This window comes from Heterocephalus glaber, unplaced genomic scaffold (genome assembly GCF_053883595.1).
Source record: "Heterocephalus glaber isolate CG9 unplaced genomic scaffold, H.glaber_assembly_v1.0 deba00001550, whole genome shotgun sequence".
NCBI lineage: Eukaryota > Metazoa > Chordata > Mammalia > Rodentia > Bathyergidae > Heterocephalus > Heterocephalus glaber.
The window spans coordinates 4,639,297-4,667,175 of NW_028258343.1; the positions used below are offsets into that span (position 1 = coordinate 4,639,297).

A 27,879-nucleotide genomic window follows, 5' to 3' on the forward strand; every position below is an offset into this window, starting at 1 on the left:
GAAGAGCATGCTGGGAACGGTAGAGCGGCGGAGACGCTCAGGGAGGGGTGGGGCCACATCCGGGAGGAACACTAGTCACCATTCCTACCTCTACCGCCACTCTTTATCACTCCCTGCTTGTCGGTCGCAGAGCCTAAAGTTAAACGCTAGCCATGAATCTTCCTTTCCACGGCCGTCAGAGTCGCACCTGAAGGTAGGGAAGGGGAAGTCACGCAGTGCCAAGGGCGCAGACTGCAGCAAGGCCCGTCCAGCAGGAACAGAGGCTTCCGCCCCGGGAAAGGAGGCTGTGCCTCCTTGCGTCACTTCCGTAAACAAGGGGCGCTGCGGAGGCGCGGGTCGGGGGATGTGAGTCCCGCACTAGCTGCAGCTGCGGTGGTGCCTTCCGGGGCATATCGCTCCTTGCTGGTTGAGGAAAGGGACCCCCGGCCTCCTTCTTCATCGGGTAGGTCGTGGAAGCAAAGGAACCCCCGCAGCCTTCTCCTTTAGGCCCTTCCTAAAGGACGCACTGTGGCCACTGCTGGGTTCTGGGTAGTGATGGGTCATCGCTTCGGCAGATTGGGGCAGGACACTGAGGTGACAAGAGGGACTCCGGGGGTCCTGCTTGGAGGAAGAACCTGGCCCTCAAAATCGGTGTGTGAGTAACCATGAGCAGCTCACGCCTTCTCTAAAACGTTCCTTGCTGCTGGGTGTACAGGAAGGATTTTTTTGCCCTTGTGCCAAATGGTACCGTCTCAAACCAATAAATCTTAAGCCCTAAACCCCTGGAACACTGTACTTTAGAAAGCACCATTGGTTTAACGGAATGTTTTTAAAAAGTCGTGAATTTTCTAGCGCAATTTACAATCTGAAAAAGTTTCTCATCTAAATTTCACATTTTACAATACATGAATCAATGGAATTAAGAAAAATATAACTGTACACAAATAAAAAAGAAGTGTAGAAGGATATTTTTAGATGATTTGAGAAAATAAAATTGGTTAATTCATGAAATAAGGGGAAGGTGTTGGGTAAATCGGAGGTCCTACACGTATTCCCCATGGAAGGGACTTCTGTGACTTATAGGAATGTTTTAATACGGGAAAACAACATATAATTCATGTCTTTTTGGACATAGGTAAGAGAAATTATATTCAGATTAGACAAGAAACAAATTTAATTTCGTAGTACTTCTTTTAATCACAGAACTAGAATTAGCGGTAACCTAGGCATGAACTGAGTTTCTCCTTGGTGATGTAACTCTTTTAGGTGCTGATGTTTCAACAGTTATACATGTTTGAATCTGGTTTGTTCTTCCTCAGAGAATTACAATTTTGAGAGAGACCTAATGGCCATCTAAAGCTTGAGTCAGGCTCAGATGTTACGTGGATAATTCGCTTAAAATATAAAATATATATATATATAATTCACCTTGCACAATGTCAGTGTCTTGAGGGAAGGGACTTTGTCTTATTCGGCATTTCTCCAGTATTCCCAATTGTGTCTGGCTCTTGGAAGAGAGTCAGTAAATATTTATAGGATGAGTGAATAAAGAAAATGGTTTTTATTTTATTTTATTTTTTTGGTACCGGGGATTGAACTTGGGTCTTTTTACGTTCAGGGCAGGCAGTGGAACCACTGAGCTAAATCCCTGGCCCAGAAAATGGTATTTTTAAAAGTCTACCAGACAAGTAAACTTAAGGAATTTGTCTAGCTTTGTCGGATGACCTCTGAAATTCTTGATCCTCTTTCATGTCATGAAATGAGTCTTTCTATCTCTTTCACTTTTGCATCTTATAGCACACATGTGATTGTTGTATTTTCTTATTCAGGTCTTAAGAAGCTGCCCTAGGCACAGTAGCAATAAGGAACTCAGGACAATGGAAGAGCGGAAAGTGAAGAGGAGGAGCCCTAAGTCCTTTAGTGCCCACCCTGCTCAGGTTGTTAATGCCAAAAAAAATGCCATTCCAGTAAGTAAAAGCACAGGGTTTTCAAATCCTGCATCACAGTCAACTTCACAGCGACCAAAGTTAAAAAGGTGAATTATTTTCTTTCATGTTTTCACACTAAAGTACTATTACATGCTAAATCAACTTTTTTGCTTTCAGTACTGGTGATTGAACCCAGAGCCTTGCTCAGGCTGGGTAGCCACTACCACTGAGCTACGTCCCCAGTCCTGAAGAACTTCTTAGAACTTTCTGTGTCTTAGCTTGACTTTTTAAGCAAGAGTCATGAGTGTTTCCTCCGAATAAATATCAGAAAGCAAGGAGTTTTCCTGTGGGAGGAATTCAATCAGATTTTGAATTAAGTTACACTTGGTAGAAAAAGAAAGCCAAAAACTTTTGAAGGTACTTATTACTTTCTTTAAATTCTTGATAGCAGTACCCTCCACCTTTTTGATAGAGCGGATTGCACTGAGCTACCCGTGTGCCTAACCCAGTGGTCATGACCCTCTGGCACACATACCACACAGCTGACTGTTTGTTATCATTGATAGCCCTGAAAGGTTCGCCATCACTGCTTTAGCCCTTTTAAAATTTTTCAATAAAATAAAACTTAAATTGAATGGGCAGTCGTCCTGCCTCAGCCTCCTAGGATTGCTCCTAAGATTACTCATTGTTGCTTTTTAACCTGGTAATTTTATTTTTATATCTTCTTCTAGAATGTAAGATTCCTGTGGGCTGGGACCATATTGATCATCATTGTATGCCTGATAGCATTTACAGTGGTAGTTGCACATACTGTAATTTCATCGTGTGTGTGTTTTTTGTTATTAAGTTCTTTTAACATGAAGTGAGATAATGACATAATCAGAAGTGGTGAAGAAGAAATAAACAGGATTTTATCTTTCTTTTTTTTTTTTGAGGGTTATTAAACCATAATGGATATAAAACCCTTGCTTGGATAAAATTTCCAAATTTGAAAGGAAAAATATATTCGCTATATTGAAGCCCTACAGTCTGGAATGGTTTTTCTCTGATGTTAATGTATGGATTTCTTGGGGATCTTTTTAGAATGCAGAATCTGAACCATTCTGATAAGCTCCCCGGAGGCTCCCTAGTGTCTGCTGGTTAGGATCTGGCCCTCTGTTTCAGAAGCTTGTGGGTGAGGCTGATGTTCCTGGGTCATGGTCAGCACTCTCTCTCTCTTTTTTCTGTTCATGTACTGTGATGTTTTAATCCGATCCTTTACTGTTTTTTTTTTTTTTTTAGCAAAATGTTTATTGGTACATTTTAGTTGTACATAATGATGACATTCATCATAGGGAATTTGTACCAGTACGTGGTCTATCTTGCTTGCTTTTTCCCCCCAGTCTTTCCTCCTTATGAAAAAAAGCTGTGTTTCCATTTTTTCTTTGATTTTCTCTTTTTTTCCTGTCCCTTCTTTCCTTTCCCCCTTAACCGTCCGTTGTGCCCCTCTCACTTGAACATTTTCTTCCCATTTCCCAGTGTCCCTCTTACATTTTAGTCCTTATTTCCACTTTTGGTTTCTCGCACCAGAGAAACAATGCAGTATTTAAACATGGTGCATCCATTTAGCTAGAAATATTTCAAGCTCATCCTTCTTTATGGCAGAGTAGTACTTCACTGTATTTGAAAAAACCCAGGCAGGAATTTAGCTCAGTGGTTCCACCGCCTGCCTCGCAAACATAAGGTCCTGAGTTCAATGCCTGGTAGCAAAAAAAAACCCAACCCACATCTTCTTTATCCATTCATCAGTTGATGGGAAACATTTGGCTGTTTCCAAGATTTAGCTATTACAAACTGTGCTGCTATGAACATGGGTGCACATATATATCGCTGTAGTATGATGCTTTTAATTCTTTCAGGAAGATACCAAGAAGGGGAATAGCTGGGTCAAAAGAAACCTCCAGTTTTGTTCTTCAAGGAATCCCTACACTGATTTCCCCAGTGGTTGCACCAGTCTACACTCCCACCAGCAGTGGAGAAGGACTCCTTTTCCCCACAGCCCCTCCACAGTCAGCACTCTTGAGTACTAAGGCACTGGATGATGGGATTTAACACCACATATACAAAATGCAAACAGTATTTTGTGAAGAACTGTTACTGTCAACAGCCAATGAATTCTAAATTTCTTTATTTTTTATTTGTCTAAATTTCTTGTTATTAGTTTCTTATGCCTTGTCCTTTCCCTGGTCATATATGTACTCTTTATCTTATTGTTACTGTGAGCACATTTGTAGGGAAGAGGTATCCATTCAACATTATGTAAAAACGAATTGAGCATCGAAGTGTGCGTGTGTGTGTGTGGGTGTGTGTGTAGATCTGTAGTAAGCGTTGGGTTATGAAGATACCCCATTTTATCTGTTTAACTTGTACTTGCTTCTGAAGCCTTTTTTCCCCAGTATTAGGGAGTGAGCCTGGGGCGTCACACCAAGCTGTACCCCCAGCCCTTTTAATTTTGAGACAGGATCTGGATAAGTGGCTCAGGCTGGCATTGTATTTGAAGTCATCCTGCCTCAGTCTCCTGAGCAGCTGGAATTACAGGTGTGCATCACCTTCCTGGCTGGCCCTGAACTGTGTGAACTGGTGTCTCATTCCTATAGTAATGTGTGTAGCACATCACTCAATATGTCAGAGCTGGTATATGACAGTCGTGTAATAAGAACTAATTAGCCGAGGGGTCCTCAAATGAACTGAAGATTGAGAATGGTTAAAGGGTAGACAAGGGAAGATGGAATTGCTTAAGGATATCAGACACTCCGGCAGCCAGTGCAAAGCTAGTGAAGGGCTTAGATTAAGTAAATTATTATATGATCTGATTTTATTTTTTCAAAATGGATTTGGCTGCCTTGGAGGAGGGAAGGGGCATGAGAGACCATACCCAGAGGGAGGGAGAGTGGCCAGGAAGGTGTTGGAGTCCTTAGGTCAGGAGCTAGCTCTGTGACAGTAGCAAAGGAGAGAACCTGGGAGATGAACTTATTTACTGGTGTAATCAGTACAAGTTTGGGCTGCATGTGGCTTAGGAAATGACATGAGTCTCAGATGCTAACAGGTATCTGGCATTATGTCACATGGTAATGAATTTAAATGGCTTCCTTTCTCCTTACACTGGGTGTCCCTGTCATAATATCTGCTACAGGATAAGAACCCGATATTCGTGTGGGGAAACCTCTTATAGTTCAAAGAACAAACAGGATAAACCTCAAAAGAGGAAGAAATGAGACAATGGAACAGATAATAAAAAGACTCAAACATTTTCAGTTTTTCTCAGTCCAAAGGTTTAGCATATTGTATAAATATATAAGTCAAACTTTGTGTATGTCTTTTTTGCTTTGAGACAGGGTCTCGCTATGTAGTTCAACTCACTATGTGGCCCAGGCTGGCCTGGAACTTGCAGTGTCTTCCTGTTAGCAGGGTTCTGGGGTGCCGTGGTTTCCAGAGATTCTTAACAAGTTCTTGATGTCCTGAGCAAAGAATTGGACAAAACATGCAAAAGAACATGGCAAGGTTTTGCATTCATTAAAGGCAGAAAAAAAAGCATGCTCTACAGAGTTCAGAGAAGGCTACCGAAAGAGCTTCCAGTGGCCATGAGCTTATTGGGGGCTGTCTTTTGTACCTCCATGTTGATGTCGGATCTAGGTTGTCCTATCAAAAACCTGCTTGATCTCATGCCGGAAAAATTGAAGGTAGCACTTTCTAATTGGTCTTAGGTTCGGGGCTTGGGAGCATGTGCCCTGGCTGTCCATGATCGACAGGTCACACCCTAATGTTGCCCACTGGCGTAGCCGACTGACCACACCCTAATCTGCTTCATTTCTGCCTGAGACATAAAACCCCTAATTCTTTTTTTTTTTTTTTTTTTTTTGGTACTGGGGATCGAACTCAGGACCTTGTGTTTGCGAGGCAGGCGGCGGAACCACTGAGCTAAATCCCCAGCCGAGCTTGGTGAATTTGTCAGGAGCGTCATGGGCTGTACTTGGAGCACTGTTGGAAGCCTCAAATGGATAAACTTTACTATTAGGTTGGGGATGCAGAGCCCAGATGTGAGCAGGAGCAGGTCAGAATATGTCCTGATCTGTCTAAAAAGGAGACTATGACAAATCCAGCAATCAGGAACATTAAGTTTTATTTTCATGCTTCTTGTGGAGGAGAAAATATGGCAAGCAGGGATATTAGATAAATTACCAAGAACCTGAGACCCACAGCCCTAGCAAGATTACCCACATCGATCTAATTAAAAACAGGAGCCCCAGTACAGGTACCTGTTTAATCTGTGGTGGATTAGGGGTCATCAGTGACTCCTTATCTGTGCCCGGAGCATGCTAGAGTCTTGTTTTTTGAAGAGGAGCCTTAGGTCTTTCAGAGGTGCACAGAAGTACCTTTCTTCTTTTGGGTGGTGTTTTTCCTCAGACAATTCAGGTGGGGCTGACTTTGACTCTCACTGTCTCTGCCACCTTTACCACAATGGGTGTGGCAAGGGTTGCTGAAAAGGAGCCCTTCATTTTTGGTTTTAACTGGTCTGCAGGAGTCCCTTATTGGCAAGCTTTAATGAGCACTTGGCCTACAGGCTGGACACTAGGTGGTCCCCCTGGACCAGGACCTGGCAGGACTTTGTTCCCATGTAGTGGATAGCCTGTTGTACTTGGTCCACATTAATCAATTTTTGTTTAAATCCCCACATGGTGGCATGTGGGGAAAGTCTGATTACCAGTCCTCCCACGTGTGCCCCAGTCCTCTGTACTAACAACAGAGCTGGTCTGGGCTTGCAGACCTGTCAGGTGCTACCACTAGTCTTACCCCGTGAAAATTCGAGTGACTATTTCCATGTAGCATCTCTTCCCATAAGGAAAGAATCATGAGAGATTTTATAGTTTTCCACTGTGTCCCTTGAGGAAGGACCAGGTTGTTTTTTAAAGATCACCGAAGTCCCCTTTTAATTCCTCTGGTGCTAAGGCCCATTTATCTTCCTGGGGGTATGGACTGCTTTTAGTGATCCCTCAGGAACTAGGAATAAGGCCAGGGTCTTGTGGGCTGTATGGCTGCCCTTCTTGCCTCTGTCAGCCTTTTGATTTCCCAAAGAGACTTTAGACATGTCTCTGCTGTCCCTTGCAGTCAATGACAGCGACCTGCCTGGGAAGTTAGGCTGCCTCCAGGAGCTGTAGAATTTCCTGCTTGTGCTTTATCCACCGGGGTGTGAGTTGGGATTACAGCATTGTTAATGAGGCGGAGTCTCACACCTTCCTGTGTCTCCTGAAGGCTTTACTACAGGGAGAGGGGAGTATTGCAAGGGGACTGGCAAGGCCACAGAAGGCTGTGCCTGAACCTGTCTATGAGAGGCTGGAGGCCTTACAGTCCTCTTCTTTGATACTGCTTTCGTTTGGGAAATTGGCTGGGATCTTTTAGTTTTATCATTACTGGCATTGCTGAATTTGCCCTCCCAGGTATTCCATTAGACCACGCAGCAGGATCTACCTGTAGGTCACAGAGGCCTGACAGTCCCTAAAGGTGAAATCTGCTTTGGCCTTTGCTGGAATTTGAGGATTCCCCCAGTTTTTCTCGTAAGGGAGTAAGATATTTGGACAATTAAAAACACATATTTGAAGGGCCAGGGATTTAGCTCAGTGGTGCCGTGCCTGCTTTGAAAGCGCAAGGTCCTGAGTTCGATCCCTGGTACCAAAAACAAAAAACAAACCAAAAAAATTCTCAGTTGAATATGTGACCTTCTAATTCACGTGTTAGAACTAGGGCTCTTTTCAGCCCCAGTTATGGCTATAGAAGTAGAGGAGGGTTTTCCAGAGAAGGAAGTTGAAAGATAGCCACTTTTGTGTCTATAAGGAACTAAAATTGCTTGCCCATTACATTCAGGGTCACCTGGGGATCCTCACCGGAGATGGGCAGGTCCAGGGCAGGGGCCCTGCAGTTAGCGCCGGGCCCTGCAGTCCTCATCAGAGCAGGAAGTGAGGGTTCTGGCTGGCCTGGCCCCTCTCTGGGAACAGGGCTGGTCAGTCCTCCCGTGGGCTGTCTGACACACACAGCAGGGCCTAGGTGGTGGTTTGGTACGGTCACATGCCCAGTGTCCAGTTTCCTTGTATTTAAAGTAGGAACTCTTTCCCTGATTGGCCTTGGATTTTCCCTTGGATGACTTTGGTGTGCTCAAAGCATTGCCAATTGTGACCGCCATAATTTTGGCCTTTTTTGGGGCCTGTCTTTCATCCTCCTCTGGATCCCAGTTGTTGAACACAGAAAGGGTGGTGTAGTGCAGTTGGTTCATAGGGGCCTGGGGCTCAGCAAGTGGCCAAGGCAAATTGGATGTCTTGCCATGATAGGTCAAAAGCAAGGGTCAGTGTCAGAACCCATCTGCAGAGCTACTGGATCTTCTGAAAATCAGCCTAACCCTTTCCATTGCTGGGTATCTGCTACTGAAAAAGGGAACCTGGACTCCAATAGTCCCTTCTACTCCTGGTGCCTCTCTTAGGAGCAGGATGAGCTAGCTGTGAGTTGGAAGAGTAAGAAACTCTGCTCCAAGTTTGTCCTGTGGGGCTAAACGCTGCCTGAGGAGCCAAGGAAGGGGCTGGGGAATACGGGGTTTCTCTGGTGAGCTAGTCTCTGGTGGAGTTCCTGAGTCATTTGATGATAGGACTCATTTACTGGCTTGAGGATTATAAAGAGATCAAGGAGACCACTGAGTGTGGTTGTTTTCATTAAACAGGTGGGAGAGACCCACATCCCTCTGAGAGACAGGTGGGCATCTGAGGACAGGGTCAACCTCTTTACTGTAGTTCTTGGGCATTTACCGAGATAAGAGTCATAAAAGCCTCAACATAAGGGATTTCACACCTTTTGCCTTTTGCAAAAAAGACCTAACTGAAGAATAGTCTAATTTAGACTGCCATTCTGTACCCATTTTTCAGTTTCCTAGTTTATACTGGACCCAAACAGTATTACAATAGGAAATAAATTGTTCTTTTTCAAATTGTTCTTTTTTTTTTTTTTTTTTTGGTACCGGGGATTGAACTTGGGTCCTGGCGCTTGCACAGCAGGCGGTGAAACCACTGAGCTATAAATCCCCAGCCCCAAATTGTTCTGTTTTTAAGGACACAGCCTAAGGGAGAGGTCTCTGTGTTCTGCATGGTGTTCTGTGGGGCCTACGGAGAGAGAGAGAGGATTAGGTCTGGGTCCTTCAGATGGCGTCCCATGCAGAGGGGTGCAGGCCTGTTGAATCACCAAGGAGTCCCCACTAGCAGACGTGTCTGGTGAAGTGGCACCAGGGCCGTCTTGTGCCCCAACCTCCACCCCCAGAATTCTCCATACCCTCTAGCTCATTATGACTCCTTAGAGAGAAGGTGCCCCGCCAAGACGGCTCCAAGTAGCTACTTGAGAAATAGTAAACTCCTAAAAGATGTTCTCAGTTATCTATTAACTTTAGCTCTGCTTTTGTTGACTTGACCTTTACTGGCTATTTCCTTTGTCCTCCTCAGATCCTGAGGTACATGTTTCTAGATTACTTGAATTTCTGTTAGAAGAAATGGGGACGAGATCTAACCCTAACCCGATTCAGAAGAGAAGAGGGAAGGCGTCTCATTTGTTAGTGAAAGCAGAGGCTTAGAGATTTAACAGACATGGTGGAACCACATGCACTGGGGTGGGACCCTGAAAAAGTGACTCACTAAGGGTAACAAGAGATGAGAGGCCTTGTAGGGGAAAAGCATAGATGAGACTCTGAGCACAGAAAGGGGCCAGCTGGGGTAGGTGGCTACTCAAAACAGGGTCCCAGAAGAGTGAGAAAGCTGAACAGGCTTTCTGGCAGCCCCCAGCCCATGTGACCACAGAGGACGCTGCAGTGTCCCATGGCACCCTCTGGCCCGTGTCCCTAGGGGAGAGCCCTGTACACACTTCAGGCCTTGGCCAGGGAGCCAGAGGGATGCAGTGGGAAGTGAAGGTGCGGGCAGCCAGACACCAGGTCGCCACTGAGAGACTCCCCACCTTCTACTAATTTTTTCTCACCCGTAAGCAAAACCAAACCACTGTTACCTCCTGGTGGCTTTGCCAAAACTATATTACCAGGATTCTGGGAAGATGTGGTTTCCAGAGATTCTTTCCAGGTTCTTGCAGTCCTAAACAAAACAGGTGAAAAAGGTAGCAAGGTTTAAGTTTATTAAAGTTAGGAAAAGAAGTATGGTCTGCAGAGCAAAGAGAGGTCCACTGAAAGAGCTTCTGGTGCCATGAGCTTAATAGAGACGTCTTTTATATACCCTATTCTGACATCAGATCTGGGCCTTCCTATCAAAAACCTTGATCTCACATCAGAATTGAAAGCATTTTCTAATTGGTCCCAGGTGCAGAGCTTGGGCGCATGTGTCCTGGATCTCCATGATTGACAGGTCACAACCTAATCTTGCCCGCTTGCCCAGCCAGCTAATCTCCTGCCTCACTCCTGCCTCAGCCTCCCTAGTGCTGGGATTTCAGGTGTGCAGCACCATGCCTGGCTTCTTTTCATTTTTTCATTTTTCTGGTTTCTAGATTGAGGATACTGATTTTATTTAGTATTGATTTTTAAAAATTTCTTGTTTTTTGTTTTTTCGGGGGGGGGTTTGGTACCAGGGATCGAACTCGGGACCTTGCGCTTTCGAGGCAGGTGTCAGAACCACTGAGCTAAATTCCCGGCCCTAAAAATTTCTTGTTCTTAAGGGAAGCTCTAGTTAATTCACTAAAAAATTAAAGCCTTAATCTAGAATAGCAAGAGCGCTAACTAAAGTTCATTGTTTCATCCTTGCAGAGTGACGAAAGAGAAGACCAAACCTCAGGCTGGAGAAGGGAAGGGAGCTCAGTCGACGCCGATCCAACACTCCTTCCTCACCGATGTCTCAGATGTGCAGGAGATGGAGCGAGGGCTCCTCAGTCTTTTGAATGATTTCCACTCAGGAAAGCTTCAAGCCTTTGGTAAGCACTGAATGTTTCTCTTTACTGTGTTTTTTTTTGGTTTTTGGGGGGATGGGTTCTCACCATGTAGTTCAGGCTAGTCTCACACCCATGATCTTCCTGCCTCAGCCTCCTGAGTGCTAAGATTACAGGTGTGCACCACCTGTAGCTGCTGTTCCTCTTTAATTTATCATTTTCTTCTATTAAAAAAGAGAGAGACCATAGGCAGAAATTGCAACCATACTAAATATGTCATGGAAGATGATTTTTTTGCCTTCCAAAACTTCTGGGAAAAGTTTTTTTGTTTTGTTTTTGAGATAGGGTCTTACTGTGTAGTCTCATTGTGTAGTTCAGGCTGGCCCTGAACTCAGAATGTAGCCCAGGCTGACCTCTAACTCATGGCAGCCCTCCTGCCTCAGCCTCCTGAGTGCTGGGATTTCAGGCATCACTACCACACCCAGCTGGAAAAAGCTCTTTAAAAAGGGAAGGTGGCTTGGGCGCAATGGCATATGCCTATATACTGTTGTACCAGCTACTCAGGGCTGAGGCAGGAGGATCATTTGAGGTCAGACTGGGCTACATAGCGAGTTCAAGGCGAGCCTGGACTACATAGTGAGACTTTGTCTCAAAAAGAAAAAAATGTTCAACATCACTGGCCACTTGAGAAATGCAAATTAAAACAAAGAGATTCCATCTCTCTGTAGACAGAATGCTATCAACCAGTAACAAATGCTGGTGGGCTGTGGGGGAAAAAAAACCTTCTTCATGTTTGGTAGGAGTGTCTCAAAAAAAAGAAAAAAAGAAAAGAAAAGGGATAGTCTTCATCAGTTAAAATATTTTAGACTTAGTGTGTTGGTTGTTTTTTTTTTTTTTAAATCTCAATATCATTTTCATTTAACCCTTTTAAACTCATGTGTTTTTTGTCCAGGGTGCTTGACTTTCAAATATTGAAAAAAATCTTGTTTTCTTTTTTTAATGAAGATATAAGAATAGTTACCTGGTTGTTACATAAAAACTCTGAGTAGCTATTTTTATTGTTCATAGACTTCACAAAGAATATGGTTATAGATTTTTAATTTTTTAGTTTGCAACATTCTTTTCTTTTTGGTACCGGATCAAACTCAGGTCCTTGCACTTGTGAGGCAAGTGGCAGAGCCACTGAGCTGAATCCCCAGCCCTGCAACATTCTTTATAACCCTTCTCTAATGATAAAATTATTTTCCGGTATTATTTAAAATCAGTTGAGAACACACAGAGAGACCTACCCCAGTGCATAAATGGCACACATTGCCTGTGCATGAGTTGATTGAAGCCTAGTCTTTCCCTGCCCTGCATTTTTGTTGCTTGGCTTCCTGGTCTACTGCTTCCACCTCTGCTCAGCCCACAGTGAACGATGCTAACACTCAGTGTGATCATCATGATGTAAACACAAACACGCATCCCCCACACACAAACACGCCTACACACATGCACAGACACACAGATTTGGGCTTTATTATTATTATTTTTTTTTTTTGGTTTTCTTTTTTTTTTTTTGGTACCAGGGATCGAACTCGGGTCCTTGCGCTTGCGCAGCATGCGGTGAAACCACTGGGCTAAATCCCTGGCCTGGGCTTCATTATTTTACACAGATGGGACCTTTTTTTTAAGAGTGGGAAAATTTATTGAGAGAAAGAAAGCTTCTGTCTAGGAGAGACAGAAGGGGAACCAGAAAGTGGGTTGCCCACCAATCTTGCTTCTCAAAGGTGTTTTATGGGGCAAAGCCACAAAGTGAGGCCGGTTCCAGGTAGGACAAAAATATGATCAACCCATAAGATTACTACAAGCATAGTTACTTAGGTAGTATTGATTAAATGGGGATCAAATGGGAAGCAAGTCATGTAGCAAGCTTACAAGGAATGAGCAAGGATTTTCAGTGCTAAAGGTTGAGTCAGGGATCTTTCTTGGAAGATCTTGGTCCCCCACCTACGTGATTGATACCTATTTAGAATATCAGTCACTGCTGTTCATGCTGTGTGGGTGTGGTAGTTTCTCTTCTTTTATAATGTTGGCCTTCAGTGAATGCATCTTGATCATCCTCCTAGTTGGCTCCCTGACTATCCTCCATGTTGGCTTGATTGTCCTCAATGTTGCCCCCCATCCCTGGGGGGATAGGCTTTGTCTAACTGCCCCCATCCAGTGGTCTTGGTGAGAAGGCCTCCAAAATGATATAGGGCAGCAAGTAATCCAAATAAGCAAAAATAATCCAAACAAGTGAAATACTGTAACTCCCAACCTGCTGGATATCTGAAATGTGAGTTCGTGTTCTCTAAAATAAAAAAATGAATTCTAGGAACAATGGAGGTTAAGAGTAAGAAAATTTTATTGAGAGAAAGATAGCTTCTGTCTAAGAGAGACAGAAGGGGGACCAGAAAGTGGGTTGCCCCTGGACTTTTTTTGTATTTATGTACTATTTTATATGTTTATCTCTCTGAAACATGTCAAAATTCTTATGGCTAATGTAACTTTCCATGCTAAAATATTATTCACTGAGACAAATCTATAAAAAAAATTTTTTTTAATGCAGTGCCTGCATTTCACTCTGAGGAATCCACTGGTGAACATAACCTTTGGACAGTAAAATCAAATTACAGATACAGGATAAATACAGTAGTTGTGAGAGTCATACTTAACATCTTAGTTACAGGCAAAAATGGGCAGGGTACCATAGAGTACAAAGCCTTAACAGTTGGAATACTCTGCAGTCCTGAGAAACTGCAGGTGGAAAATATGTAGTAAATACCTGTCACGCAGTGGCCCGGTCCACACAGCAATCATCATTCTGCCCATGCATTCAGATAACTGCTGCTGTTTTTCATCACTAAGAGCCAGATTCAAAGTCACTCATCTCTCAATAAGCTAATGATACTACAAATGAAAAATATAGTTTAAATCCGGAAAGCTTAAGGTAAAGCACACCTGTTACTCGAAACTACTTCAGACATAACTGAGACTACACTACTAGCAACTAGATATGTTATAGCTGTCTCAGGGAAAAAAATCACACCGCGAAAATGTCCGAATTAAAGGAGTCTTTTTAATAGCCAGTGACCAAGAACGAGCTTCCACTACCATCTACCTTGGTACCAATCAAGCAGGGAAGCCCAGTTTTTAAAGGGAAAAACCACACAGTGGTCCATCATGGTCTCGTCTTTGAGCAAGCACAGGGCTACAGAAGCAGATTGCAAGTTAGATTAAAATTCCTGTCTTTATGGTTAGGGCCACAGTATAACATGTCCTATCCTTTGTTCTTAACCACAAGGTAAGGTAGGTGCTGGTTAACTTATCACTTTGAACAAGCAGTCTGGGAGGAAAAGGTAAAGTTCAAGTGAAGGCTATAGGGTGGGTTTCTGGTTAACTCGCTTACATCAGATACACTTTCTTTTCTTTTTTCTTTTGAGACAGGGTCTTGCTGTGTAGTTCAGGCTGTCCTTGAACTTACTATGTAGCCCAGGCTAGCCTCAAACTTTGCAGCGATTCTGCCTCAGCCTCCCAAGGACTGGGATTATAGGTGTGTGACCCCCCCCCCCCGTTTAGATACACTTTCTGATTTAAAAACAAAAGGTTAGTACTGTGCACATATAATTCCAGTCACTATATATATTTATTGGTTATTAACAGTGCAAAGCTTATACTTTGCAAATATAACAATATAAAAATATAATAATAAATAATATAATAATAAAAATATAACAATATAACAATCCATCAAAGTGGTTACATTTAATTCTCTCTTAAAGGCAGATCAACTAAATTTAAGAACTGGATTTTCTTGGTATTTCATTTTAAAATTACAGATACAGATTTACTAGAAAAATAATTATACATTCTGCCCAAAATCAAATAGTTTCTGCCAAAGGTTTCTAAGATAGATGTATTTCTTGTTCAACTTCCAAAAAATAAATAATGGTTCTCTTAACTGAAAGCTTTTATATTCCTACAACTCTAAGATAAACATTAAAAAGAAAATACAAAAAATGATCCCTTGTCTTTTGAATAGCCCACTTAGTTAGAGAAAGTATTTCCTGTTCCAATACTTTTTCAATTTCAAAAGATATTTACTTCCTACAAACAAGACAAACAGAATCTTCCTTTCCAACTCAGTCTGTTTCCATGGTACCACCGTGGGACTCCATGGCTACCATAAGTCGCATCAGCTGATCGTGGAACTTCTAGGTCTTCTTTACATCTTGAGCTTGATCAGTTCTGTACACCAGTCAGACTAAATCATCTGTTACTTTAATACACAAATTTCCATCAGCGCATCTATATTTGAGAACCACCCGGGCCTTTGTCTGGTCTTGAGTGGGACCTCCTCCCTGGTCTGCTGCCACAGCGCCTCTGCCGGGTCTCCAGCTCCAGGCCGCCGACCGAAGGTAGCGGCCACAGATGGGGCCTCATCTGTGTTGTTCTGCATCTTGCTTCCTTCCCTTCATTAAACAGTATTTAGTGGAAATCTCTGCAAGTTACCTGATCTAGCTCTATTTCATTCTTTTTCATGACTACATACATAATGTTCTTAGTTGTAAATATACTAGTTTATTTCAGGAATTCCCATATTAAAGGATACCGTTTGCAGCTTTGAGCCACTAAATGTAACCATGTGGCCAACGTGTTTTGCTTTGTTTGAGGCAGGTCTTGCTGTGTTGCTAAGGTTGGCTTGAACGTCAGTCCTCCTACATCAGTGTCCCAGGTAGCTGGGATTACAGGTGTGTGCCACTGTGCCTCACTCGTACAGTGAACAGGGATTACAGGTGTGTGTCACTGTGCCTCACTCGTTCAGTGAACAGTTTTTATATATATATTCCTTTTTTTCAGTGCTGGAGATTGAAGCCAAGGCCCTGTGTAAGCTGGGCAAGTGTTCTACTGTTAAGCTACATCACCATCCCTACCTGGATTCTTTTTATTTATTTATTTTGGTTTTTTGAGACAGATTCTCAATATGTATTCCAGGCTGGCCTCAGCCTAACCACAATCTTCCTGCTTCAGCCTCCTGAGTGCTGGGACTGCAGCTGTGCACCACCACATCTGCCCTACATGTATTTTTATGTTGATGCTTTTATTTTTTGAATGCCTTCCCATGAGTGGGATTGTTGAGTTAAAGCATATCTGTAATTTTAATTGTAAAACCAATGTCCAGATTTCTTTCCAAAGAAAATTAACATTTTTCATTTCTATTAACAGTTTATGAAAAAAACCTTTTTCCCTGAATTCTCACTAGCGGTGGCTATAATGTCACTTAGGTTTTTGTCAATCCATTGATGTGAAGTACAGTAAGATTTAAAAATTTACTACTGAATTTGAATATTCATGTGTATTTGGTAAGCAGTTGGATTGTTTTTTTCAGGACCCTTTCCTACTTTTCATTTTGGTTATTTTTGTTAACTTGTTTACTTTTGTTATTGTCAGTTGCTATGAACTGGTGTGATGTGTTTTTTGTTTTTTTATTTTGTTTTGCATTTTTTGTTTATGGGTTTTTTTGTGGTAATGGGTGTTGAATCCAGGCCCTTCACATTGAGCTACACACCCAGCCCTTTTTACATTTTTTATTTTGACACAGAGTCTCACTAAGTTGCTAAATTGCCCAGCTGGACTGGAACTTAATTACCCTTCTGGCTCAGTTTGCAGAGTGCTAGGATTAGAGGTGTGCACCCTTTTACATGTTTTTGATACTAACCCTCTGACCTCTAGTATGTCTCCATTTTTACCAAACTTATTTTGTCTGTGGGCTTTATGGTATACTTGACCTTTTGAAAGTCTTTAATTTTTGCATACTCATCTTTTGTATAGCTGTCTTTTCCTTTCTGGTTTCTAGATTTCCAGTCTTATACTAGTACTTAGAAAAAAAAGACATTAAAAGCACATTGCATATTTCACAGAATGTTTTATTACACTCGGCGTCCTTGCTTGACTCTACCCATGTGGACTCTGAAGAACACTTTCACTTGCTTCTCGTCTTCCCTCCCACAGTTGAGATGTCGTCTTCTTTTTTTTTGGTACCGGAGATCAAACTCGGGACCTTGTGCTTGCGAGGAAAATGGCAGAACCACTGAGATAAATCCCCGGCCCTGAGATGTCATCTTCTTTACTTCCTGGCTTCCTCCCGGCACCCTTCTGCCTCTGCCTCTATACCTGTGCTTTTGGATTAAGTTCGTTCTTGTCTATGTTCATTACTCAACTGTTTTCTCTAAGTGTTGTTAGGAGAATTCAATTGCTAGTAGATTCTTTTTGGATTCTTTCTTACTATTTAAGTAATTCTTTTCTGTCTTGATATGAAAAAATTTTTTCTTTCACCTTTAGAATTTAGGCATTTACCAGGATATGCTTTGGACTGTGTCTTTTCCTGCCTGGAAACCAGTGAGCCTTTCTTATTTGCTGATTCCTCTGCATCTTGTAGAACATTTCTATTCCATCTGTTTCTCTTCAGCCTAGTGTAGCTTCTGTTGTTCTTGTGTTAGATTGCCTGGATCCATCCTCCTGCTCTTTGGTCTTTTACCTTGTGATTTCTCTCTATATATTTTCTGTATATATTTTTCTCTGTCTCTAAGCGCGCGCGCGCACACACACACACACACACACAGTCACACTCTCATACACCTTGAGGTATTTCTTCTACTTGATCCTCCAAGTTATTTTACTAATTGTTAAAATATAAGTAATGTAATATATTTTATTCTGAATAAAGGCTGATTTTGAGAGAACCATAACTTAACTCAATATTAGTAGTCCTTAACATAATGTAGTATAGTTATGAAGATGTTATAAAGCTTATTAGAAGAAACTGTAGTATAATATACATTAAATCATATTGATTAAAGATATGTATTTGAACTTTAGCTGAGCTATAATATACCTGTGTAGTATCTTTAGGATAAACAGGAAGTTTTTTTTGTGTGTAGTTTTTTTTTTTTTTTTTGGTACTGGGGATCAAACCCAGGACCTTGTGCTTGCAAGGCAGGTGGCAGAACCACTGAGCTAAATCCCCAGCCCCAGGATGTTGTTTTTGAAAGAATTATGGCATCAAGAGGTTGTGGAAGCTATACCTAAACTAGATGAAAATATATACTGTGCCATATGTATTTCAATTAATTGCTCAGGAAAAATAATGTCAATGCAGAGGACTGTAGTCAATAAATAATGTAACTTATCCTATAGGAATGAAGTTGTCTTGTAGTACTGTGTATACAGCTGAAGACAATACATTATCTTGCTCATGCTTTGTAATATTCTTCATGCTTCATAAATACTTTCATTTGTATTTCCTAAAGAAAGAATACATGATTGGTTGGAAAAATACTTTATAGTTTAAGTTCTTATAGGACTCAATTTCATTCAGCTTACTGTAAAATAGTGGGTCACTCAATTCAAATGCCATTTGTCAAATAGGACATAATCAGATGGTGCTATTCTAGATATGATATTGCTACTGAAGACAATGTATTTTCTCTTTTTATATGATTTTTTTTTAAGCACCCAAAGTTATTTCTTAGCTTGGCCATTCTTTACTGGTCAAAAATTGGATTTGCAGTTGTACACATAAGGTATGCAATCATTATGTACTGTAAACATGTACTAATAAAAATTAAAATTTGGGGAAAAAAGAAGATAAACAATTATTAACAGTCAATTTACAAAAGAAAACATTTTTTTGAAGGACCTAGAGGTTGAAAGCTGTTCCTCGAGGCTGTTAGCTTTAATGTTAATCTTCATTAAAGTTCTGACTGTTCCCCAGGAAATGAGTGTTCCATAGAACAGATGGAACACGTTCGGGGAATGCAGGAAAAACTAGCCCGCTTGAATCTGGAGCTGTACGGGGAGTTAGAGGAGCTTCCTGAGGACAAGAGGAAGACAGCGAGTGACGCCAATCTAGACCGGCTGCTGTCTGATGTGAGTGTGGTCCGTCCACTCTTCCAATTTTTTTATTGCAATATAAATAAATAGCAAAATCACTTTTAAACTCTTTTGAAGTATATAACTCCTTGGTTTTTAGTGTCCGTAGTGTTGCACAGATATCACCAGTGTCCAATTCTGAAACATTTCCATCACCCTTGAAGGATGCTTGTAGCTCTCAGTCTCCCCTCCCCATCCCCTAGCGGCCCCCAGAGTACCCTCTGCCTTTACAGATTTGCCTCACTGGGGACATTCCTACCAGTGCCGTTACAAGATAGTGCCTGAAGTGCTCTCTTTCACTTAGCATAGTGTTTTCAAGGAATATCCATGTGGTACCTACTCTTTTTTTCAAAGAAATACAAGGAGGTTATCATACTTATGTCTAATCTAAGCACATATTTTCAGAATAGTACTGGAAATTCTTGAAATATTTGCTTCGCTACATATTATATATATATACAGATATTACGGGTCTTATATGTTTACAAATCTTAAGATACAGAAGCTGGTAATCAAAGACCTTTTTCCCTGACATGACTAATACACTTTGTGTTGTGTACGCAGGTGGAGGTTACTTATTTTTAAACACAGAACTATGCTGGGTATTTCTGCACTTAGGTGCATTGCCACTGTATGTGTTAGTTTGCTACAGCTGCCATAACCAGGTCAAGGATTGGCTGGCTCAAGACAGAAATTTATTTTCTCCCAATTCTGGAGGCTGAAAGTTGGAGGTCAAGGTGTGCACAGGGCTGGTTTCTCCTGAGTCCTGTCCTTGGTTTGTGGGTAGCCATCTTTATGTTCACCTGTGTTTGTTTCCTCTCTTTGTCTCCGTGGTGGGTGCCGCTCACAGAGAGTCAGCGCCCACCCCCATGACCTCAGTCTCGCCAAATCGCCTCTCTGAAGGGCCTGTCTGCAGCGCCACTCACACCCTGAGCTACTCTGGGTGAGGACTAAAACCTGTGAATTCGGGGACACACACACACACTTCAGCCCACAACACCCTTGTGTAATTGTTAGACTCAGAAGTGTTAATTAAATTTGCCTCTTTAAATTTTTTTTTTGGTACTGGGAATTGAACCCAGGACCTTGTGCTTGCCAGGCTCCATGCAGTGCCACTGAGCTAAATCCCTGGCCCCTCTTTAAATCTTTTTTGGATCAAAAAGAAATAAAAATTGAATTCAACACACTTTATTTGAAATCTCATATTTACCACTGACTGAAAGAAAGGGTCAGTTTCTGTTGCGTTTTTTTTGTCTTTTGAAAAAGTAAACATGAGGGAAATTGTATGTTCATACTTGTAACATTTCAAGCCTGTACTCTATTTTAAATCTTTCATATTTAGTCTAGTCTTACAATTATTTCTTTTTATGGTCTAACATCCCCCTTAACAAATATAAGCCTCAGGCTGGGGATTTAGCTCAGTGGTTCCACCACCTGCCTCGCAAGCGGAAGGTTCCAAGTTCGATCCCTGGTACAAAAAAAAAACAAAAACGAGCAATAACAAATATAAGCCTCATTTCCTATACATTTAGAAGACCAACTGTGGTATGGTTGCAAGATCACTGAATTTGAAAGCAGAAAGCCTTTTTTTTTTTTAAGTCCAGAGCTTACATTTGGGTTTTTAGGTTATACATACTGTGTAACACTGAACAATTAGTTAAGTTTTTAAAAAATTTTTGTAGTACTCAGGATTGAACCCAGAGTCTTTGCCCTGAGCTGCATCACTAGTCCTTTTTTAATTTTGATTTTGAGACAAAGCCTCACTAAATTGCCCAGGCTGGTTAGCATTTTTATAATGCAGTGTTTTCCTTCTGTAAATTGAGAGGTACTATGATCTGAATGTTGTGTCCTCCCAGAGACCCTGTTGAAGTCCTCACCCCAAAGGTAATGGTAGTAAGAGGTCGGCCTTTGGGAGGTAATTAAGTCAAGAGTGAGATCATAGCCCTGCTCAGTGCAACCCAGGAGAGACCCCTAACAGCTTCCTATATCCTATGTCTGAGGACACAGCCAGAAGGCACCATTATGTGAACCAGGAAGTGGGCCATCTCCAAACCTGAAATCTGCTGGCATCTTAATCTTGGGCTTCCAGTTCCCAGAACTGTGAGAAATGAGTTTCTGTTATTTTTAAGCTACTGCAATAGTTGGGGGGTTTTGTTATAGCAGTCCAAACAGAAGAAGACAAGGGCACTTTGTACTGAAACTGAATTGACATGTGAAATATTTTTGTAATTCCTAAAGCTTTCACATATTGTCATCATTGGGGTGGGGATTTAGCTCAGTGCCTGCCTCCCAAGCTTAAGGACCTGAGTTCGATTCCCTGGTACTGCAAAAAAAAACCAACCAAACAAAAACAAAACAAAAAAATTGTGTGATCATCAAAATGGCTATTTTTTCTTTTAAAACTATTATTAGAGATTATTGTAATTATGCATGGTTTTAGGGATATTTACAAAATTCTACTTTTTATCTTTTTCATTTTCTCCTCATATTCTTGTTCCATAAATACTAAAATTGCTTTGTAATTATTTTGCAAAAAGGAATTTCCCAACCTGGGAAGGTTTTGAAAATTTTTTTCTTAAATTTTTTTTTCTTTCACCAAACTTGGTGTCACACACCTGTAATCCCAGCACTTAGAAGGCTGAGGCAAGAGGATCGCCATGAGTTCGAGGCCAGCCTGGGCTACATAGGGAGTTCAAGGCCAACCTGGACTGCATAGTGAGACCCTGTCTCAAAAAACCAAAGAAAAGCTGGGCATGGTGGTGCATGCCTGTAATCCCAGCACTTGGGAGGCTGAGGCAGGACGATCACTGAGAGTTCAAGGCCAACGTGGGCTACATAGTGAGTTCAAGGCCAGCCTGAACTGCATAGCAATACCCTGTCTCAAAAAAATTTTTTTCTTCATTTAAAGAATGCTTAAATGAACTACTACTTTAAAATGTATAATTAACAATGACCTTATATATATCTTATTAAAATTAAATTAAATTTGTCTCTTTGTGTTACAGTTAGAAGAATTGAACTCTTCTATGTATCCTTTGCCTTTTATCAATAGCAAAAAGTTTATAATTTATAATCCGCATCATATTTTGGAAAGATGTTTATTTAGATACTGTGAGTAGACATACAATATTATCTATTGGGGCCATCAAGAGATGATGATTTCCAAATGGAATTTTCTCATTCTTTTATGTGCTAAAATTGTGTTTCTGTTTGGGTCTTCTTTGCTTTGTATTATTTTCAAATTTTAAAAATAAATTTAATTATTATTTTTTAAGTCATAAGAGTTGAAAATTAGGGGTTTTTTTTGTACCGGGGATTGAAGAAGATTAGGTTATTTACCATAGAAATTATTTTGAATTCAGATTCTGATGCTAACTGGAATTTTGATATGCAGAAATAATATATTTAGTTGAATATCATTACTTGGAATATTTTAGGTGTATAAAATTGAAAATTAGGTATCACTAAAATTCAGCCTGTAAGGGATCTCACGTAGTTTATGAAATGACATTTCCAAAATTAAGCATGCTAAGTTTATTATAGAATTAGCATAAAGGGAAATAACAAGGCACATACAGAATATTCTGGTTTTGATATTTCAATCTAGAACAAGTATTTCAGGAACTTTTCCAAAGGTGCTCTTGAACATAATGATAGGTACATTGTTAGGTACATAAGAACAGGAAATGACCCTGGCTATAAAATATTAATTAATTTAGGGGTCAAAATATCCCCTTTAGGGGCCGGGGATGTAGCTCAGTGGTGCTGTGCCTGCCTGGCAAGCGCAACGTCCTGAGTTCAATTCCCAGTTCCAAAAATAAATAAAATATCCCCTTTGAACCAGATAATAAAATAGGAAGAATATTGGCTATAGAGTAGAAATTTGATTTTTGAAATTTGGTTCCACGTTTTTGACAGTGAAACACTGGGCAAATTGTTTAACATGTCAGAGAATTCTCTGTAATACAGGGCAATTGCTACATGTGTTTGTGAAATTTTTCAAATTATATGGAATATGTATAAGTTACTATTATTGCTATTACATTATATTGTGGTATTAATTGCTCAATTGTGTAATAATAACAAAAATAAGGAGGTAGCAAGGTATGGTGGTGCACACCTGTAATTGCAGTACTTGGGGGACCGAGGCAAGAAGATCATAAATTTAAGATCAGCTTGAGCAACATAGACCCTGTCTCAGAGAAAGGGGTGGGGGAGAAAGAAAGAAGTTGGGAAGTTGGGCTGGGGATTTAGCTCAGTGGTTAACGCCATCTGCCTTGCAAGCTCAAGGACCTGAGTTTGATCCCTGGTACCAAAAAAAAAAAGAAAAGAAGTTGAGAAGTATTCCAGTAATAGTAATTAGCCTTAATAGTAATTAGCTAGCCTTTATGAAAACTCAGTGTCTTAATTTTCTTGTTGCTGGGACAAAATACCTAACACTCAAAGTTAAAGGAGGGAAGGTTTATTTCAACTCACAGTTTGTAGAGTCTTCAGTCCATAGTTGGCTGGGTCCAATACAGGTGACATGGCAGAGGGCCATCACAGAGAAGAAACAGTCCATGGCAGAGCAGGCAGGAGACAACGAAGTAGCAAGCAGTGAGCCTGCCTTTCTTCTTTTCCCCTTATAGTCCATCCAGGCTATAAGCCTTCTGATTGATGCTGCCCATTCCCAGGGTGGAGCTGCCATTATATATACTCTTTTTTTTTTTTCTTTCTTTTTTTTTTTTGGTAGCTGTGCCACTGAGCTAAGTCCCTGACCCCCATTATACACACTCAATCCCAGCATCACATCCTTAACCCACATTCACACACCCTAATCCAGCTACCTCCGAAACTCCCACCTATGACCACATGGGACTTTGGGGAGACATGTAGATATAAACCATAACACTCACTATTCAACAAGTATTTTATGAAGGGCTTTATACATATTATCTCATTTGGTCCTATCTGAGAGTAGGTGGTGTTTATTCCCTGTCTTAGTTACTTTTCTCATTGCTGAGACAAAACACCCAGCACCCAAAGTTAAAGGAGGAAAGGTTTGTTTAGCTCATATTTTGTAGAGGTTTCAGTCCATAATGGGCTGGCCCCAAGGCAGGGTGGCATGCTGACAGGCATTGCAGAGGAGAAACAGATCATGGTGGCCAAAAGGTAGCAAAACAAGCATGGGAGGACCACAGCTCTTTCTATCCCTTGTATCTTATCCAAGCTGCTTAGGGCAGTAGCACTCACACCCTTAATCTTAGTGCCCGTGATCCTAGCATTACACCATGAATCTGTTCTGGTGTCACTCACTCTAGATCCAGACACCTCTGAAAAAGCCCTACCTATGACTGCATGAGGGGGGCCCATCTAGACAAGCCATAACACTCCCCATTTTGCAGATGAGGAAAATAGATTTTGAGAAGCTACATTAACTGTGGGGAGAAATTAATGTAAGGAATCCTTACAAGAAAAACTTAGAGGCTGGGGATATAGCTCAGTGCCACTGTGCCTGCCTTGCAAATGTAAGGTCCTGAGTTCAATCCCTGGTACCAAAAAAAAACACTTAAAGAAGGGGGCAAATTTTGAGTTGAATAGGAACTTTTCATGGAAGTAGTTCTTGGTTCTTTACTCTTCATTATATTCCTTCTGTGCTTTATATTCATGGTATGCTTATGACACCTAAGCATCTCCTATCCTCTTACATGAGTTTTTGATAAACATTTAGACTTACCGCACCACTTACCTTAATTTAACGTGGTGGAATTTATCCACCACACACAGGGAGGCATGGGATGGTACAGAGTGTAAGCTTTTGCATGCTTGGTTTAAAATCTTGGCAAGCAGATGTGTACGCTTGAGCACAGTCTGACAGCTTTGTTGCCTCGTCTATAATAAATGTCCTCTATGTATTTAATCTTTCCCGTCCTAATTGGCCTCTCTGTCATCACTGCCTTTGTTATTTCAATCTCCAAGAATATTTTAAAATCCCTTCTCTAACCACAGCTCACTGATAATCAGTTGTGCTCTCTCTGCTATTAAGCTCGGACGTGGGTGTGAAATCTACTTGGCATCACCTAACTGCAGTTGTCAGGTGTTGTCAGTTCTGCTTTTATCCTTCTTTCATCCTTTATCCTAACCCAAGCCCCTGTCAGCTGATTGCATAACTGTTCAATTTTCTGTCCAGTCTAGTGCTTCACTGTTCAGTATGGTAGTTCCTAGCTGCATGGCTGCTGAGCACATGAAATGTGACTAAGCTGAATTAAAATATGCTAAAGCATAATAAGCACATCTGATTTCAAAGACTTCATATGAAAAACTATATCAATCTTTATAATGATTACATGTTGAAATTGTTTTTTAAAATATATCAGGGTAAACAATATGTAAAAGTATTATTAAAATTGGTTTCATACCAGGCATGGTGGCACACGCCTGTAATTCCAGCACTTAGGAGGCTGAAAGTTCAAGGCCAGCTTGAACTACATAATGAGGTCAAGACTGGCCTGGTCTACACAGCGAGATCCTGTCTCAAAAACCAAAACAAGGGCCAGGGATGTAGCTCAGTGGTGCCATGCCTGCCTGGTAAGCGCAAGGTCTTGAGTTTGATCCCCGGTACCACAAAAACAAAACAAAACAAACAGCACAAGGTCCTGAGTTCAGTCCCTGGTACCAAAAAGAGAGAGAGAGAGAAAAAAAAACCCACAAAGAACATAAAATTGGTTTCACTTCTTTTTCCTTTTAATATGGCCACCCAAAATTTAAAAATTATATCTGTGGGTTGCATTTCATTTCTATTAGACAGTGCTGCTTTAGACTTTAGACAGTGCTACTAAATTAATCTTCCTAAAATAGCACTTTCTTGCCATTTTATTTCATGCTAATTTTTTAAGCCATGTTGAACCTTTTAAAATCTTTCAATAATTTGGTCACACGCTGTACATCCTGTTACTCTCATTCCCATTAAGCTCATGTTTTGGCTGTCCACAAACTCATGATGCTCATTCTCATCTTGATGCCTCTGTTAAGGTTGTGCTTCCTGCCTAGGATTTTTCTCGATTCCCCTTTCTCCTTATCAAACTGTACTCATGCTTCCCTAAAACATTTTGCTTGTGCCTTTAGCCAGCTGTGTTAGCTTTCCTTTACTGTAACAAAATACCTGAGATAAATCAAATGAAAAGGAAGAAAGGTTTCTTTTGGCTCACAATTTCAGAGGCTTCAGTCCATGATGGGTTAAGCCCTGTTGATTTAAGCCCTGGGTGGTGCAGTGTATCATGGGGAAGAGGTGGCAAGGAAACCACTCACCTCCTGGCCAGAAGTCAAGAAACAGGAAGGGGATAGGGTCTCAGTACTCCTTCATGGGCCTGCCCCAGTCACCTACCTTCCTGTCACCAATACTCACCTCTGTTTTTTTGTTTTTTGTTAAGACAAAGTCTCACTGTGTTGCCCATGCTAGGCTAGAACTCCCGGCCTCAAGCAGACCTCCTGCCTCATCCTTCTGAGTAGCTGGGACTACAGCTGTGCACCCCCTACCTTAAAGGTTCTACCACCTGCTGAGAGTGCTGCAGGCTGGTGTCCAGGTGGGTCTTTAGCACATTCAAGATCCAGGCTATGTAACTACCAGTCTGCCTTACTTTGTTGACTTTTACATGTGTTAATCTTATCCTTCCTTTTGAACGAGAATGCCTTTGATGGCTGTGCTCATATGTGCATATTTTTGCAGCCTCTACCATGCATGTATTTTTAGCATTTAACTGGTCTCACTGTGTCCATATCACGGTTTGAACTTGAAAAATAGGCAATGCCTGGATCAATGTGTATGTTAAAGAGGAAAGTGAAAGGTGATAATGAGAAAGGAAGAGAATAACATGCAGGAATTCCACCCCATTTCTAGTCTGTGTGTGTGTGTGTGTGTGTGTGCGTGCGCGCGTGCATGTGTGTACACATTACTGGGGATTGAACTCAGGGCCTTTGCACTAAGCTACATCCCCAGCCCTTTTTTATTGTTGTTGATTGATTGATTGATTGATTGATTTTGAAAGAGGTTCTTGCTAAGTTGCAGAGTTGCCCAAGCTGGGCCTTAACTTGCACCCTTCCTGCTTCAGCCTCCCAGAGTGCTCCAATTATAAGCATGAGCCATATGTGTGGCTGGAACAGTCTTAAGTCAGTGATTTTTAAAAATCTTCTAATTCTAGACATAGTATAGTTCCCTATATTTAAAAATTGTGCTACTGCATCCAAGTCTCAATGACACAGCAGCTTTCCCTTAAAACATATTTCCCTTCGTTCATTCCCTTTTTTCAAATACCTCTGCCTTTTAGTTCCTGAGTATAATTTCCCAAAATTTAAAAGAAGTGCTCACTATAAAAGGAAAACTTTCTTAACCGATGACTTCAGACAAAAACTCCACTTGGCAGATGCACAAGATGTTCCAAACACTTCAACCAGCTGAACTGAAATGCGGTCCACGTTCCTGGGATTTGCAGCAAAGCTGCATTCTTTACTTTTCCAGCTGAATCCAGTAGCGAATCATCTCGCACCACAGGAATTACAGTAATTAAAGTGCCAGTGCAACGATTGTTTCCACACACTGCTCTTAGTAAGTCCGCTTGCTGTTGTGCACCGCTGGTGCAGGTCTAGGGCTGGCTGAGAACTCGTCCATCAGGAGATATCATGCGGGGCTGCTGCTCGCTTCCTGCTGTTGCCTTATGGGTTCTACTTGAAGTGCATTGTGCTCAAAGTGCTCGCCAGGGCTGCAGGCCGCGCCCTCCCTGAGCTGCCACTTCCCTAGTGAAGACCCTAAGTTGATGGAGCGCAAGCTTCTGTGGCAGCCCAGCTTCTGTTTACCTTAGACAATCAGTGCACATATAAGGGTGTACTCCAGTGGCCAGTGACAACAAAATGTTAAATGAGTATTTGTGAGATTTGCTATTTTTAATAAAGTGATTGATTTAAATTCAGTCTTTATTGTCTCTTTGGAAGCCTGTCGAGCCTTCAGCCTGGGAATTGAAGGCTTCAGTTCTGCAAAATACACTGTGTTTATGGAAGGTGAGTCCGGTAACTTCCCTGCAAAGTTTGTACCTTTCGCATGCTTAAAGACTACTGAGAG

General features: G+C 41.4%; 1 protein-coding gene across 4 annotated transcripts; it reads left to right on the forward strand.

Annotated features, from left to right (window-relative positions):
* On the forward strand, nucleotides 1-27,730 carry Ccdc28a (coiled-coil domain containing 28A). Of its 4 annotated transcripts, none has more exons than XM_004846067.3 (6): nucleotides 2-193; nucleotides 1,809-2,014; nucleotides 10,717-10,880; nucleotides 18,631-18,785; nucleotides 21,794-21,816; nucleotides 27,168-27,730. In XM_004846067.3, the coding sequence occupies exons 1-6, from the start codon at nucleotides 8-10 to the stop codon at nucleotides 27,220-27,222; spliced, it is 789 nt and encodes a 262-aa protein (XP_004846124.3). In that variant the 5' UTR covers nucleotides 2-7; the 3' UTR covers nucleotides 27,223-27,730. The 4 variants fall into 4 exon arrangements, with proteins under 4 accessions (XP_021115009.2, XP_004846124.3, XP_004846125.1 ...); XM_004846068.4 differs by having other exon boundaries at nucleotides 40-442; XM_021259349.2 differs by lacking the exon at nucleotides 2-193 and adding an exon at nucleotides 249-630.
* Nucleotides 27,731-27,879: the final 149 nt, after the last annotated feature.